This window comes from Coregonus clupeaformis, chromosome 30 (assembly GCF_020615455.1).
Source record: "Coregonus clupeaformis isolate EN_2021a chromosome 30, ASM2061545v1, whole genome shotgun sequence".
Classification (NCBI taxonomy): Eukaryota; Metazoa; Chordata; class Actinopteri; order Salmoniformes; family Salmonidae; genus Coregonus; species Coregonus clupeaformis.
The window spans coordinates 14,169,704-14,187,074 of NC_059221.1; the positions used below are offsets into that span (position 1 = coordinate 14,169,704).

A 17,371-nucleotide genomic window follows, 5' to 3' on the forward strand; every position below is an offset into this window, starting at 1 on the left:
AGAAACATGTTAGTTCATTGAAGAGACTGGTATAGAGGGATCACATCTCCACATAACCAGAGTGATATCCTACTGAACAAGCTAGATCTACTCAGGGTTTTCTAAAGCTAACCAGCTTCAGTTAGCTTCACATTCTAGCTCACAGGCAGGCTTCTTACATACTAGGGTTTCAATTCCACCACCTCCGAAATCGTCAGACGAAGTTCCGCCCCCATTCATTTTTAGCGGGAGCATGCGGAGTAATGCGCAGGGGATTGTGGGAATGTGAGCTGCGCGAACTCTGCTAGCTGAGCGATAGAAAAAGTTAAACTATGCTCTACTTTATGCAAATTGCACAAGGACACGGCTTCCGTTAACCAATCAGGTGAGGAGCAGATGTTTGCTTGAAAATCTTTTGTTCATTAAACATAGTTCTCATTAGCTACAGTCAAGAACAACCAAAAAAGATGGAGGAAAGCCAATCATTACAGGGTCTGGTATTCCAATTCTATATGATGTGGATTTGCTAGAATACAGAGACAAAATCATATGGTCAATGGCATGGAGGAGGATCGCAGAGATTATTGGTGTTGATGGTGGGTGAAGAGAGATTTGCACGTTTGCTTGTGCTGCTAACTAGCTATGAATTTACAGTGCATTCGGAAAGTCTTCAGACCCCTTGACTTTTTCCACATTTTGTTATGTTACAGTCTTATTCTAAAATTGATTAAATTGTGCCTTGACACAATCCTGTCTCGGAGCTCTACGGACAATTCCTTCGACCTCATGGCTTGGTTTTTGCTCTGACTTGCACTGTCAACTGTGGGACCTTAAATAGACAGGTGTGTGCCTTTCCAAATAATGTCCAATCAAGTTGTAGAAACATCCCAAGGATGATCAATGGAAACAGGATGCACCTGAGCTGAATTTTGAGTCTCAAAGCAAAAATCCAGAAAATCACATTGTATGATTTTTAAGTAATTAATTTGAATTTTATTGCATGACATAAGTATTTGATACATCAGAAAAGCAGAACTTAATATTTGGTACAGAAACCTTTGTTTGCAATTACAGAGATCATACGTTTCATGTAGTTCTTGACCAGGTTTGTACACACTACAGCAGGGATTTTGGCCCAATCCTCCATACAGACCTTCTCCAGATCCTTCAGGTTTCGGGGCTGTCGCTGGGAAATACGGACTTTGAGCTCCCTCCAAAGATTTTCCATTGGGTTCAGGTCTGGAGACTGGCTAGGCCATTCCAGGACCTTGAGATGCTTCTTACGGAGCCACTCCTTAGTTGCCCTGGCTGTGTGTTTCGGGTCGTTGTCTTGCTGGAAGACCCAGCCACGACCCATCTTCAATGCTCTTACTGAGGGAAGGAGGTTGTTGGCCAAGATCTTGCGATACATGGCCCCATCCATCCTCCCCTCAATACGGTGCAGTCATCCTGTCCCCTTTGCAGAAACGCATCCCCAAAGAATGATGTTTCCACCTCCATGTTTCATGGTTGGGATGGTGTTCTTGGGGTTGGACTCATCCTTCCTCTTCCTCCAAACACGGCGAGTGGAGTTTAGACCAAAAAGCTATATTTTTGTCTCATCAGACCACATGACCTTCTCCCATTCCTCCTCTGGATCATCCAGATGGTCATTGGCAAACTTCAGACGGGCCTGGACATGCGCTGGCTTGAGCAGGGGGACCTTGCGTGCGCTGCAGGATTTTAATCCATGACGGCGTAGTGTGTTACTAATGGTTTTCTTTGAGACTGTGGTCCCAGCTCTCTTCAGGTCATTGACCAGGTCCTGCCGTGTAGTTCTGGGCTGATCCCTCACCTTCCTCATGATCATTGATGCCCCACGAGGTGAGATCTTGCATGGAGCCCCAGACCGAGGGTGATTGACCGTCATCTTGAACTTCTTCCATTTTCTAATAATTGCGCCAACAGTTGTTGCCTTCTCACCAAGCTGCTTGCCTATTGTCCTGTAGCCCATCCCAGCCTTGTGCAGGTCTACAATTTAAGCCCTGATGTCCTTACACAGCTCTCTGGTCTTGGCCATTGTGGAGAGGTTGGAGTCTGTTTGATTGAGTGTGTGGACAGGTGTCTTTTATACAGGTAACGAGTTCAAACAGGGGCGGCAGGTAGCTTAGTGGGTAAGAGCGTTGTGCCAGTAACCAAAAGGTCGCTGGTTCTAATCCCTGAGCCGACTAGGTGAAAAATCTGTCGATGTGCCCTTAAGCAAGGCACTTAACCCTAATTGCTCCTGTAAGTCGCTCTGGATAAGAGCGTCTGCTAAAATGTAAATGTAAATGTAATGAGTGAAGAACAGGAGGGCTTCTTAAAGAAAAACTAACAGGTCTGTGAGAGCCGGAATTCTTACTGGTTGGTAGGTGATCAAATACTTATGTCATGCAATAAAATGCAAATGATATATTAAAAAATTATACACTGTGATTTTCTGGATTTTTGTTTTAGATTCCGTCTCTCACAGTTGAAGTGTACCTATGATAAAAATTACAGACCTCTACATGCTTTGTAAGTAGGAAAACCTGCAAAATCGGCAGTGTATCAAATACTTGTTCTCCCCACTGTAAATTGAATTTCTGCACTTATCACTCATTGACATCTATTGAGTTACGCACTCAAATTTCTAGTTATAAAATGACAGTGGGAACTTCAACCACTCTCTCTCTCTCTTTGACCTCTCAGAGTTCCAGTGTGACCTCTCAGGCCGGACCAGTAGGGTACCTACCCATGACCCCCGGCCCTGGAGATAACCCCTGTCAGGTGAGACACCACAACACATCACACATCACAGATAAGGAGGACTTGATATTAGCGCCTTCATTTCCCCCTTCGAATAGCCAGACACCACTGGCCCTAACACATCAGATCTTCAGTACAAGAGGACTTGGCCTTATAATACAGCCAGACATATTTAGTTGAGAGCAATGAATAGTTTGACTCCCCTTTGCCAAATCGCTTTGTTTAAATCAGTATTATGGCTAAACATTGCCAAAAGGAAACAACTACTCTAGGAAGTTCAGACACATTAAAAATATTATTTTGGATTCATCTCTATCCCACTGCCAGTTCCATTTGGTGGTGATATTTATGAAGATAATAAGGCTACCTCTCTTGTTGTTGTTGATGATGATGATGATGATTTTATGTAATGTTTTCCTCAAACTCAAATCTCTTTCCATTGTGTGAAATTCTTCCAGCTGTTCTCCCAGCGGTCTCGACTGAACTCAGCTCGAACGCTGTCGGAGGGGTCAGAGGGCAGTGGCCTGGACAATGAGCTGGCAGAGGGAGTGTCACTGAGTGGCAGCCTGCGCAGGCAGCAGCTCAGGGCTGGCAGGGACAGTAGTGGCAGTAGTACCCACCACACCTCCACCACCATGGTGCATAGGAGCCCATCTGCAGTCTCGAAGTCACCCTCCTACAGGCCTGAGGAGGAGGAGGAGGAGGAGGACCACTATGGATATGTACTGCCTGGAGTGTCAGGCACTCCTGAGAGAGGTGAGAGGGAGAGGTGACCCCTGGATGTGAAGGCTACACAGCAAATGGATGTGATATTTTTTTTATCTGTTTTGATGGCGTTATAGAATTCTATGTTCTATTCTCTAATATCTGTTTCCTCCTTTCCATGGTAGATTCTCTTCTGTCTTGCCCAGCCTCCAGAACTTCTCACCCAGGTAGAGCATCTCTCAGGGGCTCTAGGAGCTCCAAGAATCCACTGTCACCATTGGCAACCATCTCAGACCCCACTGAGGACTATGAGCTGATGACAAAACAGCCGTCCCCTCTGCCCCGCTCCCCCAGAGCCACCTCTGTACAGATAGAAGGGCATTCAACTGTCATATGGAGGAAAACCTCTCCTCTGCCCTCCCCTACCTACAATACAGCACCCTCACCACTAGAGGGGGACTCACTGATGCATGGGGACTCTCCAAGCACTGCAGCTGCTCTGAGGGGAAGCCAGGGGTCAGCAGAGGTCACTGACAGTTCTGTGGCTGTAGTTGTATCAGTAGAGGGAGAGGAGCTGCATCCGCTGTCTGAGAGGCCTGACAGTGGAGCTGCTTTGTTTGACAACCGAGGGGCCTCTCAGGGTCAGGGGAGGCCAGAGCAGGGGGCAGTAGTGGAGTATGAACACATGGACATGTGCAGCACCACGAACACCACAGACACAGAGAGACCCATCTGGGAGAGGCGGGAGAGCCAAGCAGCTGACTTGAGGAGCACAGAGGCAGAAGAACGAGAGAGAAAAGAAGGAAAGAGTCAGGACCTAGAGGAGGAAAGGAAGGATGAGGAAGCTGGCGAGGAGGATGATGTTTACCAATATACTAATGAACAACCCAGACTCCTCCGAGAGAGCAGCGGAGAGGTGGGGCCCAGCCCCAGCCCCAAGCCCAGCCTACGCCCCAAACCCAGCCTCCTCCCCAAGCCCAGCCTCAGCCCCAGCCCCAAGCCCAGCCTCCTCCCCAAGCCCAGTCTTATCCCCAGACCTAACCCTAGGCCAGATGGCTCCACAGCTATGGCAGAGAGCCAGGTGGAGGTGGAGGAGTATGAGGAGATGGATGCCTTTGGAGGGGACTCGAGGGGCTCCCAGCGAGTGGACCACCAGGAGGCAGAGTACCAGAACCTCCCAGTCCCAGGGAATGGGAGGACCACTTCAGCTGAGGTGGAGGGGGGTACGGGCACCAGGTGTGCCGGGCTGGGGGTGAAGGGGTACATCAAAGTGTGCTCCAGTGTGGGAGTGGTAGAGCCGAGCAGCAACACATCGTTTGACAACCCTGACTACTGGCACAGCAGACTGTTCCTCAAGCCAGATGCTGTGCGCACATAATGATGGGGACTGAGAAAACAACAACAACCATGATGAAGCAAGCACAGTCAGATATATTTTATATAATCATGTATCAGGCTCTGGTGCAGCTCAACCATTAATGGAGCACTCTTTTAGTACTGATGAAGGAGTTGTTTGTAATGTAGTGTATGTATGTATTCTCAGGTGGTTTACATCATCCATACCAACCTCATTCACCAAAGAAACATACGCAAAATGTCCTATGTAGCATTGATGTTATCCATCTGTTTATAGTGGCATCCCAGTCTCAGAAATGTAACCAAGTAGGCAGCTCAACATCAATGTGAGCAAAAATCACAAAGTCAAAGGCAAATAGAATATGGAGAAATAGATAGACATAGCATACAAAATGTACATAGATACACATAGCATGTATACATAAAGCAGAAATAGGCAGCCAATGTACACACACTGATGCTGGATCAAATTCCAGTGTTTGCACTTCAACGTGTTCCACTTCCTGGTGAAGCCAATGTTTACCTACGTAGAACCTCAAGGTTCCCTGGGTGAGGACTGCCATGTAATGTAAATTTGTAGCTTATAGTTTCCTATATGAAATTAAGTATTCTTGATGAACATGTATGGATGAATTTCAGTCGTTGGCTATGTTATTGCAAGTGATTGGAGACAAGCACTGTTTTGTCCAAAAAATTATAGTTTTCATGTAATATAATGTGAATTGCTGTCATGAAAAAATTAATATTGATACATATAATTGTTTTACAACAGTTTTGAGTTTTGCATTTGATTGTGTGTGTGTGTCTGTGAAAGAGAGAGACAGAGAGAGAAAAGCAAGTTAAGAGATATGCATACACTATTTTTGATTAGTCATAATGTATATATGCAGATAATATAATACTGAAGAATGGTACCAGGCCTAAATCTAATGACTACTGAATAAGGCCTAATTTACTGATAAAAAGGTTATTCAGTCAGTGCAGTAAAGCACCAATTCAATTTTGTGCTCAGCGTGCACGCAGTGCGTGGGACGTCGTCAGCTAGTAGGAGGGACCTCGAGCGTTTTGGGCCTGGGCTAGAACTGCGGAGGAGGAGAGAGCAGACCAGGCAGCGTGGTCGAGTCTGTAGCTGAAACCCGCGAAAAAGTTACTTTGAGTGCGAAAGAGCTACCGAAAATATGTCTGGAGACGACGATCCACAAGAGCAGACCATCGCCGATGACTTGGTCGTCACCAAGTACAAAATGGGGGCCGAGATTGCCAACCGTAAGTGAATATGAACATGTTGATTTAGTAGAAGATTGAAGAGTTGAAACGTGACCGAGTCCAGATTGTAGCTAAACTGGCTAGTATGCTAACGCTAGCTAAGCTATCACAATGCAGACATGTGCTGTGTTGCTAGCTAGCGATAAATCAATGACACTGTCTCCTCGGGGCTAGCATTTGGCCGGTGTCGTAGAGATATCGTAGCCATGAGTTAGTGTATTATTGCTAACTAATAGTAAAGTTAGTCTATACATGCACTTATGTAACTGCTAGTTAGCTAAAGTGGATAAATTCTAGTGGCTAAATGATGGTGGCTAACTGACATGCTGCTAATGAGCTAACTAGCTAAGATCCAATGCACTGCCTGGAAAGTTGTCACTGCTGTTAAAACTAACTGGTTAACAAACTACCTTCCGAATAAGTTATGATTCCAGTTACATTTAGCTAGCAACTATTTGTTAAGTTTAGTCAGTTAATTACCAGAGTCACTTCAACTAGCGCATTAGCTAACTACGTAGTAGAGCTGTTAAACGCAAAGCAAAGAGGTAGTTTTTTCTAGCGCTCAGCTCTTGTATGCTGTCAATCATCCTGAACTGTCACCTGCAGCAAGTGAATCGTTTACTCAATAAATCTATGGTGCTCAATGTATATGTAACAGTCTTGCGTCAGGCCCGCTCCTCACCCCAACCTGGGCTTGAACCAGGGACCCTCTGCACACAAAGTAACCATGAAGCATCGTTACCTATCGCGCCACAAAAGCTGCGGCCCTTGCAGAGCAAGGGAAACGACGACTTCAAGGTCTCAGAGCGAGTGACGTCCCCGCGCAATGCTGACTATCTAGCCATTTCACAACGTTTACAGATAGGCACAATGACCATCAGCATCTGTCAATTCAGTGACAATGCATTGCCTCAGACCTGCAACGCGTAAAACAACTATAGCCAGCAACTATGCTATAACGTTACTCCCTGTGCATCAAAATGGAAGACCTGGAAGTGTGTTCCTTGGAATCTATGTAAATCTTGAGGATCCCACATAATAATCATGTAATTTGCTTCAATGACAAGAATCAGATCTTTGCCCCATGGAATGCTTCGTAAACAACAGGTGTAGACTACTAATAGAATACCAGTGAAATGCTATTCGACGAGCAGATCTAAAAGTGTGAAAATCCATGGCCTTGCCTTATCAAGGTCTCCATTAGTCATCTTCCCTGATCCTAATACTTGAAGCTTACTTACTTAACCTCTGTTCTGTCCTCCTGTGTCTTTTCCTATTCAGAGGCCCTGAAGGCTGTGGTGGAGGCAGCCAAGGCTGGGGAGACAGTTGTCAGCCTCTGTGCAAAGGGAGATGCCTTCATCATGGCTGAAACTGGAAAGGTCTTCAGGAAGGAGAAGGACCTGAAAAAAGGTATGGGCCTCATCTCATTGGTTAACTCACTTATTTGCGTTGTCATCATGACATAGTGAAATCAAGTAGCTTTTATAGAGTTTTGTAGTTTACTTTTTTGACTGAAGGAAAGTTGTGTTAAATCTCAAGTCTTATCATCGCTTACTCATATCCTTTCTCCTTATACCACCTCAAAACATCAGAGGGAAGTGAGGAGACAAGGATTCAAGGAAAACACTTGATATTCTCTTGTTGTGCATGAAAAATAACTTACTGACATTATTCAATGTAACTAAATGTCTGTACTTATTGCCTCCCTCAGGCATTGCTTTCCCAACCAGCGTGTCTGTCAACAACTGCGTGTGCCACTTCTCTCCCCTGAAGAGTGACCCTGAGATTGTACTGAAGGACGGGGACCTCATCAAAATGTAGGAACATTGTATTGTATTGGAACGTTGAACATTGTTTTTCGCTCTCCCTGTATGGACCTTCATGTGTTGTCTGATTTTTGGCTGTGCAGTGACCTGGGGGTGCACGTCGATGGCTTCATCTCAAACCTGGCTCACAGCTTTGTGGTTGGAGTGACCAAGGTAGTAGACCTTAATTGTTGTTTGCAGTGACATTAGCAAGAGTGCTGATGATGTTGATAATATGTTCTGTGTCATACAGAATGCCAGCATTACGGATATTCACAGAGACAGACGTACAGCACATCAAACATTACATGCATAGTGCATCAGTCACGTAATGTTAGAAAGAGGATTCACGTAGACAACCATCCAGTGCAGTAAAACACAGCTACATAACATTAGATGGTTGTGTTTTTCCTGTGTAATCAGCTGCTATGTTGCTTCACCTTCTCATCCTGTTTTCTCTTCATCAGGAGGCTCCGTTGACGGGGCGTAAGGCTGACGTGATTAAAGCGGCACATCTGTGTGCCGAGGCTGCCCTCAGACTGGTCAAGCCTGGAAACCAGGTGAGGTGCTGAGTTAGCGCTTTACTGAGTGGACAGTCGGGGACTAGCCTGGTCCCAGATCTGGTTGTGCTTTATAGCCAACTCCTATGGTTGAGTTGGCTTTATAGCACAAACAGAGCGGGGACCAGGCTAGTCAGGGACACAGTGACCAGTTAGAAAAAAGCTTAACAAACGAATAAAGTTGGTATCATTGTAACGGTACAGTATTTCCATCAATGGATTTATAGCGGTTTAACATTTAGGATGTTTGTCTTTCGTTCAGAACTCACAGGTCACAGAAGCCTGGAATAAGATCGCCAAGTCATTCAAATGCTCAGCCATAGAGGGTGAGTGAGTCACTCCTTGTCATTTAACCTAGTTGGCACCTCACTGCCATATTCATACACAATACATTCAATCCCTTACATCTTGTACCGGTAGCTTGCCAAATCACATACCTTGACTTTATTCCAATGTAACACTCTCTCCTCAGGCATGCTGTCCCATCAGTTGAAGCAGCATGTTATTGACGGAGAGAAAACCATAATTCAGAACCCCACGGACCAGCAGAGGTGAATGGAAGACATGATTAGTCCCAGACCTCTGGCTTGTTTAGTGTTACTTATCCGATGCAGATCTCAGTTATTGTTTCTCGTGTCTTTGTGTGTCTGAAGCATCAATGAATTACTAATAGTAATTGCTCTTAGGGTACAAATAAAGTTGTATTGAATTATTAATGGCCTTGTTGCTCTCTCTCTGTGTAGGAAGGACCACGAGAAGGCTGAGTTCGAGGTGCATGAGGTGTACGCCGTGGATGTGCTCATCAGCACCGGAGAAGGCAAGGTGAGGGACAAACATTCACTTAACATATTAGTCACGTTAGGCTCAAATTCCCTGCTGGTTGTTCTCAAATCTTTGAAATGATCACCTTCAGGAGCACCAAAACCGTGAGGAGACATGACCTTTTTTCTATGCATTGGATAACTCTACTGTCCAACTCCTGTCATCACTTTGGATGTGCTGTAAAACCCCATCCTTCCCATGTCTTCTACTCCACTCCAGGCGAAGGATGCAGGCCAGAGGACCACCATTTACAAGAGGGACCCAGACAAGCAGTACGGGCTGAAGATGAAGACATCCAGGAGTTTCTTCAGTGAGGTGGAGAGACGCTTCGATGCCATGCCCTTCACTCTCAGGTAACACATCAGACACACATCATCCTTTTAGTCAGAACAGGTTAAATGAGAAATTGGGGACAAATGAGGTTGTTGACTAACACAATTGAAATGAATTGATTTAAGACATTGACCACAACCTGTCGCTGTCATTTAACCAAACTGCTTACATTCAATTTGATTTAGGCTATTGGTTTCCTCCAACTGATTCCCTTTTTGTAATCGAATGTTTGTTTTTCTCTCTCGCCCTCCTCTATCCCTCTTTGATATTCCTATTTTTTCCTCCCTCTCTCTCAGGGCGTTTGAGGATGAGGGTAAGGCTAGGTTAGGTGTGGTGGAGTGTGCCAAACATGAACTGCTGCAGCCCTTCAACGTTCTGCACGAGAAAGAAGGCAAGTTAAAATAAATAACCAGCCGGAGGCTATGAATTAACTTTTTGTGAAAATGTGTCAAGTAATCCCATGATGGATCGCTAAAGGTATATTGCAAACGAAATGTCATTCTTTGTAATCCATTCATTCAAAGCAGTGTACCGCTTAAACACTACAGCACAAAATAGTTACATAGGGTGATATGACCTTGACCATTTTTACTGACTCCTTTCATCTGTCTGTGAGTCTAGGTGAGTTTGTGGCCCAGTTCAAGTTCACTGTGTTGCTGATGGCCAACGGACCCCTACGTATCACCACAGAGCTGTATGAGCCGGAGCTGTACAAGTCTGAACACGAGGTAGAGGACGCAGATCTCAAGGTAAACCAACCAACTGTGGTAGACCGATGGGCTACTGCTCTGGGGAGCTACACTGGGGCTTCACGAAAACAGTATGGTTTTTAGCAGCTTTTTGCCAGCGTGAGCAGAGCACGGGCCACTTTATCAAGTGTTCTTGGGCGTGAGTTGCGTGTCGTATTCTTGAAAATAGAACCAGAGCGTAATTTTACGCTGGGCAACGTGAGCCTCTTGCTTACGCTCAGGTTTCATGGAAGTGAGTGGGAGCTTCTCATGCTTGGCAAAAGTTGTGCGTCCAGTGTAGCGTGACTTCTATATCCTTTTCCTGTTTATACCCTGGAGGGAGGGATGAGGCTAATTAAACTAATGTGGCATTTTGTTAGCTGACTTGGTATTTTCAGAGTCATGGTGTACTAAGCTGAGATTGTTGATTTTTGTTTTCTCAAAAACCTACCTCTTTTTTTTTTTTAGGCCTTACTCCAAAGCTCAGCGAGCCGCAAGACACAGAAGAAAAAGAAAAAGAAGGTAGGATACGCGTACTGTGATGTATTCAGACCCCTTTACTTTTTCCACATTTTGTTAAGTTACAGCCTTATTCTAAAATGGATTACATTGAAGAAAATAACCAATCTACACACAATACTCCATAATGACAAAGCAAAAAGAGGTTTGCAAATTTATTACAAATTAAAAAAAAAACTGAAATATCACATTTACATAAGTATTCAGACCCTTTACTCAGTACTTTGTTGAAGCACATTTGGCAGCGATTACAGCATCGAGTCTTCTTTGGTATGACACTACAAGCTTGGCACACCTGTATTTGGGGAGTTAAGCCCATTCTTCTCTGCAGATCCTCTTAAGCTCTGTCAGGTTGGATGGGGAGCGTTGCTGCACTGCTATTTTCAGGTCTCTCCAGAGATGTTAGATCGGTTTCAAGTCCGGACTCTGGCTGTGCCACTCAAGGACATTCAGAGACTTGTCCCTAAGCCACTCCTGTGTTGTCTTCGCTGTGTGCTTAAGGTCGTTGTCCTGTTGGAAGGTGAACCTTCGCCCCAGTCTGAGGTCCTGAGCGGGTTTTCATCAAGGATCTCTTTCCTTTGCTCCGTTCATCTTTGCCTCGATCCTGACTAGCCTTTTGGCAAACTCCAAGCAGGTGGTCATGTGCTTTTTACTGAGGAGTGGCTTCTGTCTGGCCACTCCAACATAAAGGCCTGATTGGTGGAGTGCTGCAGAGATGGTTGTCCTTCTGGAAGGTTCTCCCATCTCCACAGAGGAACTCTGGAGCTCTGTCAGCGTGACCATCAGGTTCTTGGTCACCTTCCTGACCAAGGCCCTTCTCCCACGATTGCTCAGTTTGGCCAGGCGGCCAGCTCAAGGAAGAGCCTTGGGGTTCCAAACTTCTTCCATTTAAGAATGATGGAGGCCACTGTGTTCTTGGGGACCTTCAATGCTGTAGAAATGTTTTGGTACCCTTCCCCAGATTGGTGCCTTGACACAATCCTGTCTCGGAGCTCTACGGCCAATTCCTTTAACCTCATGGCTTGGTTTTTGCTCTGACATGCACTGTCAACTGTGGGACCTTATATAGACAGGTGTGTGCCTTTCCAAATCATGTCCAATCAATTGAATTTACCACAGGTGGACTCCAAGTTGTAAAAACATCTAAAGGATGATCAATGGAAACAGGATGCACCTGAGCTCAATTTCGAGTCTCTTAGCAAAGGGTCTGAATACCAATGTAAATAAGGTATTTCTTTTTTAAAACATCTGCAAAAATTCTGAAGAACAGTTTTCGCTTTGTCATTATGGGGTATTGTGTGTAGATTGCTGAGGATTTTTATTTATTTAATCCATTTTAGAATAAGGCTGTAACATTCAAGGGGTCTGAATACTTTCCGGAGGCACTGTAAATACATCCAGGTCTCCCTTGGGAAAGAGGTCTTCTGAACGTAATGGGACTTCCTGCTTTAAAAAAAATACACGTTAATGTGACGTAACTACATTTTATAAGAGTTTTTGCCTCAATCTCCAATCAACTCCTTCCCTTTGTCAAAAGGCTTCAAAGACGGTGGAAACTGAAACAGCACCAGGACATCCAGCGCCGGTGAAGGTCGAGGAGACCGAAGCTGCGGAATAAAACCTTCCAAACCCCCCCAAACCCTGTCTTCGTCTCCAAGAATACTGACAGACAACTGACCAACCCAAAGAACAGAACAGACATCAATTATCCCTCCATCCTACCCTCCTGTCCTGACACGCCCGCCTTGTGGTGTGGCCTAGCCTTCTGTGATGAATACCTCCAAATGTAAACGATGTCAGACTGTACTGGGTGATGGTGCTGCTCACTCCTAAATTCAAATTCCTGTCACATCCCTTTTCAATATCAATGTCCTTGAGACAGCAGGGTTCTCCCCAGAATAGTAAGCATGTTCGGTGCGATGACACTCAGAGAGGGATATTGAGTAGAACACAGGCATTTTCCTGAGTAGATTATGTGGGAGACAAGTTTATACCATCCAGTCATTGAGCCTTGAACTGTAATTATATAATGATGTATGAAGGCAAAGCATGACAGTGGAGGGTATGATGTGACGGCACTGCATTGTGCCAATGATAATTGTGTGAAGGAAAACCTTGTTTGAGGTCATAAGCAAGAAGTCATGTCTCTGAAATGGATGTCAGTGTGTCCTATTAGAGAATTAAAAGGGGAGTAACTTGAACCCTCCATAAAGCCGACTTAACGCTGTTATAAACCGTCATGACTGCAAATGTTAACGGAGTACATTGTCACACACCTGTTATTTAAAGTGGATAAGTCAATTTCCTAGGGGCATACCTAGCTATCTTACCTACAGTAACAGTTTGTGACATAACTGTCAAGTCCGTTGCCGTGGACGTATTTTAAATGGATTTTTAGAATGGAGTCGGATAAGGGGCTTGCTCTCACTGCACACACAGACATTTGTCACTCTTATGCCCAAAAATGGAGGGTTCAGGTGTTCCTATTAAATGATTTGTTCTGTGTAGGACGCCATAATTCATTTCATACTTCACTAGTACTGCCACATCTCAATGAATTCCACCTATATAATCAGTGTTTACATCAGTTTCCATAGCTGTTTAATACCTGATCCTTTCTATTGTAAAATAAATAATCCCAGTTTCAGAGGCTATTTTTAGAATTATCTAGATTAGAACCATTACAACGCCGGCATCAAATAGCAACTCCATGATATTGAATTTGGGTGGGGCAACTGACCAGAGGACTAACTAACAAACTGCTGCACCACTAGTTTTTGTGGGGGTTTTCATTCTGAATAGGATATTCGAGGGATCCATCTTTGTGGAAATGTTTCTTACTAGGTTGATGACTTTCTAAAATTGTTCTCATGAAAGAAATGAATCTACTCTTGTATTGTAAATGTGTGTGGATGTAATTTTTCAAAAGTCCTTATTTGGGAAGTAAAAGTGGAACTCCTCACAATAAAATGAGGCATTTAGGAAGGCTTTTGAAATTGTAATGTCAGAATTACAACCCATCTCAGTGTAACTATTTTACATATTTGACTGAAAAGTGAATGTCTCATTAATTCTGTGAATAAGATCCCTTGATCATTCCACTATAATCAGATAAGCCTTTTGAAATATGGCTATTCCTTGATAAACTAATTTGACAGTTGACAATTATGACTGCTGACTGCTGACCCCTGCACTGGATGTGGAAACCATACATGCCTCAATCAGTAAAACAGAGGTATTGTCAATTTAAAAGAATGTAACATCATTCTTTTTTGGGGTTTAGGAAGAGGGAGTTTGCTTTTCTTCATGGTTTGAAATAAACTTTATTAAAACAAAATATGTGGATGTGTTTGTTTGTCTCAATATTGTCTTATGGACCTCCCCCATCTAAAATAATGTACAGAATAAATACTGTACATGTAATTACATGGCTTTCTACACAGCATAACATCATATACCTCCACACTAAACAGTAAAACAGACATTTGGTAATTTTATACAAAAATAATGTAGATTGACGATTGATCCAAGTCTTAGGACAATTCAGAGCCACATTATTGATGAAAGCTGCATCACAGATTGAAGCAGGATACAGGGGTTAGTTATTTAAAAAATAGTTGAAAAAGCTTTGGCTGCATTTCCCAGAGTTCATGAGCGTCCAACAATGATGACGTAATCGCAGTGTATAAATAACCAATCGAAAGCTGGTCACGTTCTTCTTGGAGACGGTGCCATCTTGCAGAGGTACGCAGAAAAGCCCACTCAATAGTTTTCTAATGTCAAATACGAATCCAAAATAATCCTTTCTAACTAAAAGCCATCCGACTAATCAACCTTTCTCTTCACATTCCTTAGACACCCCTCCACAACATGAGGGCCAAGGTGAGTCATTTCCCCTCTAAACGATTGATTTGTAATCTGCTTGTTGCTAGCTAACAAACGTGTTATCTAGCTTAGCCGACTAACTAGTTGTAACACAATAACAAATTGCTCACAATTTGAAAACAACATGTTAAGGCAAATTTAAATATCGTCCATTTAATGATTAGCCATGGCTTTCTGAGCCAAATGGTTGAGACTTCATTAGCTAGCTTTGTTAGTTAGCTGGCGTTAGGCGTCTGGCTGCATGAACACACTTGCTAGCTTTGTAGCTGTAGCCCCACTTAGCCAATGTGGTTAGCATCCTAACTAACGTTAGCTGACAAACTATATAAATGTATCACATTAATATTAAACTGTTATGACGTTGAGGAATTTAGCGTTGTAGGCAGTATCATCCAGATCCATGTATTATAAATGCGTGGCTCGTATCGCCAAGCATTGTGCAATACTTCCATGTCAGACAGGCCCTTTCAGTCTGGGTGGGTGTGCATGACTGCGATGTCCCCTCTACACTAGTGCGCATTTTGACCATGCTCAGTTTCAGTTTCCTATACTGAATTGATAGCAGTTTGCTGTGTATGACTATTGGGTGTCACAACCATGTTTCTGAATTTACCAGGGTACAGGTGTTTGTTTCAGTACCTAAGTTTGTCAATATCTGAAAGTAGCTAATGTATTGCCATCTCTAACATTGTCCCCTCTGTTCTCTTTCAGTGGAGAAAGAAGCGTATGCGCAGGCTGAAGCGCAAGAGGCGAAAGATGAGGCAGAGGTCAAAATAGACTGCCCCCTTACAAAACCATGTCTGACCTTACGGACAACACGGGACCAAGGATCTCCCAAGTGCTCAAGTCTGAAACATGACACAGGCCAACGAGAGGCTACAGAGACGGTGCTACTGTTGGTCAACCACCTGCCTGGGAGACTTGATTATGGGGACATTCTGCATCCTTTACTCTTCTACAAAACCATCCCTACTCCATTGCTTTTGTTTATATTTTCCAATAAAGTTTTTGGTTTAAATAAATTGACTCAATATTGATTTGACATCAAACTGGTCTAAAAGTGTTAAGATACCATGATGCAACTTTTTTTATTATGCCATATGTTCAGTTGCAGAGAATGTAATGTCAAAGATTCTTAATGCTAACCATCTGAAGGGTATCCTACGAAGCAGGTTCTAGTCAACTTTGAACTAGGGATAACCAGTCATAAAGAAGTGGCTCACCTTTTAGCCTGGTACATTTAGGGCAATGAATCCTTCAGAACAAACCTGCTCCAGGTGTAACGAACCAGACTCGATGATTGAGCTGTGAGTGGCGGCCTAATGAAAACTAATTACCCTCTCTTGCAAAGACTCATCCTCTTCATTGGGGAGTGATTTAAATATGTTAATATTGTCACATTACACTAATGACAGAATGCATAGTGAACTTCAACACTAACTTAGAAATGAATATGGGGGGTGCTTGTGCATAATGGTACGTTTTGACCAGATGTGCAGGTCCTGGGCTGCGATTGTGAGGCCGGTTGGATGTACTGCCAAATTCTCTAAAATGACGGTGGCTTATGGCTAAAAAAATGAACATTAAATTTTCTGGCAACAGCGCTGGTGGACATTCCTGCAGTGAGTATGCTAATTGAGACATCTTGGTGGGTGTGCGCATTTTATTGTCCCCAGCACAAGGTGCACCTGTGTAATGATCATGCTGTTTAATCAGCTTCTTGATATGCCACACCTGTCAGGTGGATGGACTATCTTGATAAAGGATCAGATGTAAACATTTGTGCACAACATTTGAGAGAAATAAGCTTTTTGTGCATATGGAACATTTCTGGGATCTTTTATCTCAGCTCATGAAACATGGGACCAACACTTTACATGTTGCGCTCTCCAGTTCTAGTCCCTAGAGAGAAACTCTGAAGAAAGAGATAATAGTCAGGGCTGTCTAATTGTAATAAAATAAATCCTGTTTCTTTTGATGTCTGTCCTCAGATATGGAGAGCTGTGAAAGCCTGTCTGCTGATGAAGAGGTCCCAGTGAATATCCCAAGAGACTGCTGGCACATCCTTGTTTGCCATGGGTTCTATGTGTACTTATGTTAGCAAATGTTGTATACAACAATACAGTTAAAAGTCACACACAAATTATAGGCTATAAACGTATTACAACTGTAGCAGGCCAGTCCTTCTCCTGGAGGTATGCTGGTATGCAGGCTTTTGTTCCAGCCCAGCACTAACACACCTGATTCAATTTATCAAACCTAATGAGTTGATAATAATGTGAATTATTGCTGGGCTGGAATATAAGTCTACTAACCCAGTAGATCAGGGAGTGTAGCAAGGTTGGCCACCTCGGGTATGGACTTTTGTTCGCCTGAAATTATGCTTTAGTAATTACAGCCTACTTACAAAGATGTCTAACATTTACAAACAAGTTAGATTATTTGACCATTTTGAAATGATATGTTGGTTCATTGAAGTGTTTAAACTTGTTTTATTTGTTAACTTAAAAACATTATTCAAGATGAACTAGTGTCAATGTTAATTAATCACAGATCACAATTCTGTAATAAAAAGGTGTGAAGAGGATCTGTCTCTAATTTGTCTGTGTTTCTGTGTTGCTGTAATAAAAAGGTGTGAAGAGGATCT

The 17,371-nt window shown here is 43.5% G+C and overlaps 2 protein-coding genes and 1 long non-coding RNA gene across 4 annotated transcripts in view; all 3 read left to right on the forward strand.

The window, feature by feature from the left end:
- LOC121545855 (receptor tyrosine-protein kinase erbB-3) overlaps positions 1-5,577 on the forward strand; it is a 35,099-nt gene extending 29,522 nt beyond the window's left edge. For both annotated transcript variants that reach the window (XM_041856726.2, XM_041856727.2), the window contains 3 exons: positions 2,689-2,766; positions 3,204-3,501; positions 3,636-5,577. In XM_041856726.2, the coding sequence (XP_041712660.1) occupies positions 2,689-2,766; positions 3,204-3,501; positions 3,636-4,828 (1,569 nt within the window). In that variant the 3' untranslated portion in view covers positions 4,829-5,577. The remainder of the gene's footprint in view (positions 1-2,688; positions 2,767-3,203; positions 3,502-3,635) is intronic.
- A 302-nt stretch (positions 5,578-5,879) lies between these two features.
- On the forward strand, positions 5,880-14,178 carry LOC121545854 (proliferation-associated protein 2G4). Its single transcript, XM_041856724.2, has 13 exons — positions 5,880-6,072; positions 7,354-7,482; positions 7,784-7,889; positions 7,982-8,051; positions 8,345-8,437; positions 8,700-8,763; positions 8,910-8,988; positions 9,181-9,259; positions 9,479-9,612; positions 9,889-9,983; positions 10,214-10,341; positions 10,789-10,842; positions 12,377-14,178. Exons 1-13 carry the CDS (start codon positions 5,985-5,987, stop codon positions 12,455-12,457), a joined length of 1,200 nt encoding a protein of 399 aa, XP_041712658.1. The 5' UTR covers positions 5,880-5,984; the 3' UTR covers positions 12,458-14,178.
- A 327-nt stretch (positions 14,179-14,505) lies between these two features.
- On the forward strand, positions 14,506-17,371 carry LOC121545853. The gene is made up of 4 exons (XR_005996306.1): positions 14,506-14,583; positions 14,695-14,721; positions 15,436-17,299; positions 17,357-17,371. It is a non-coding gene; the product is annotated as an uncharacterized LOC121545853 (long non-coding RNA).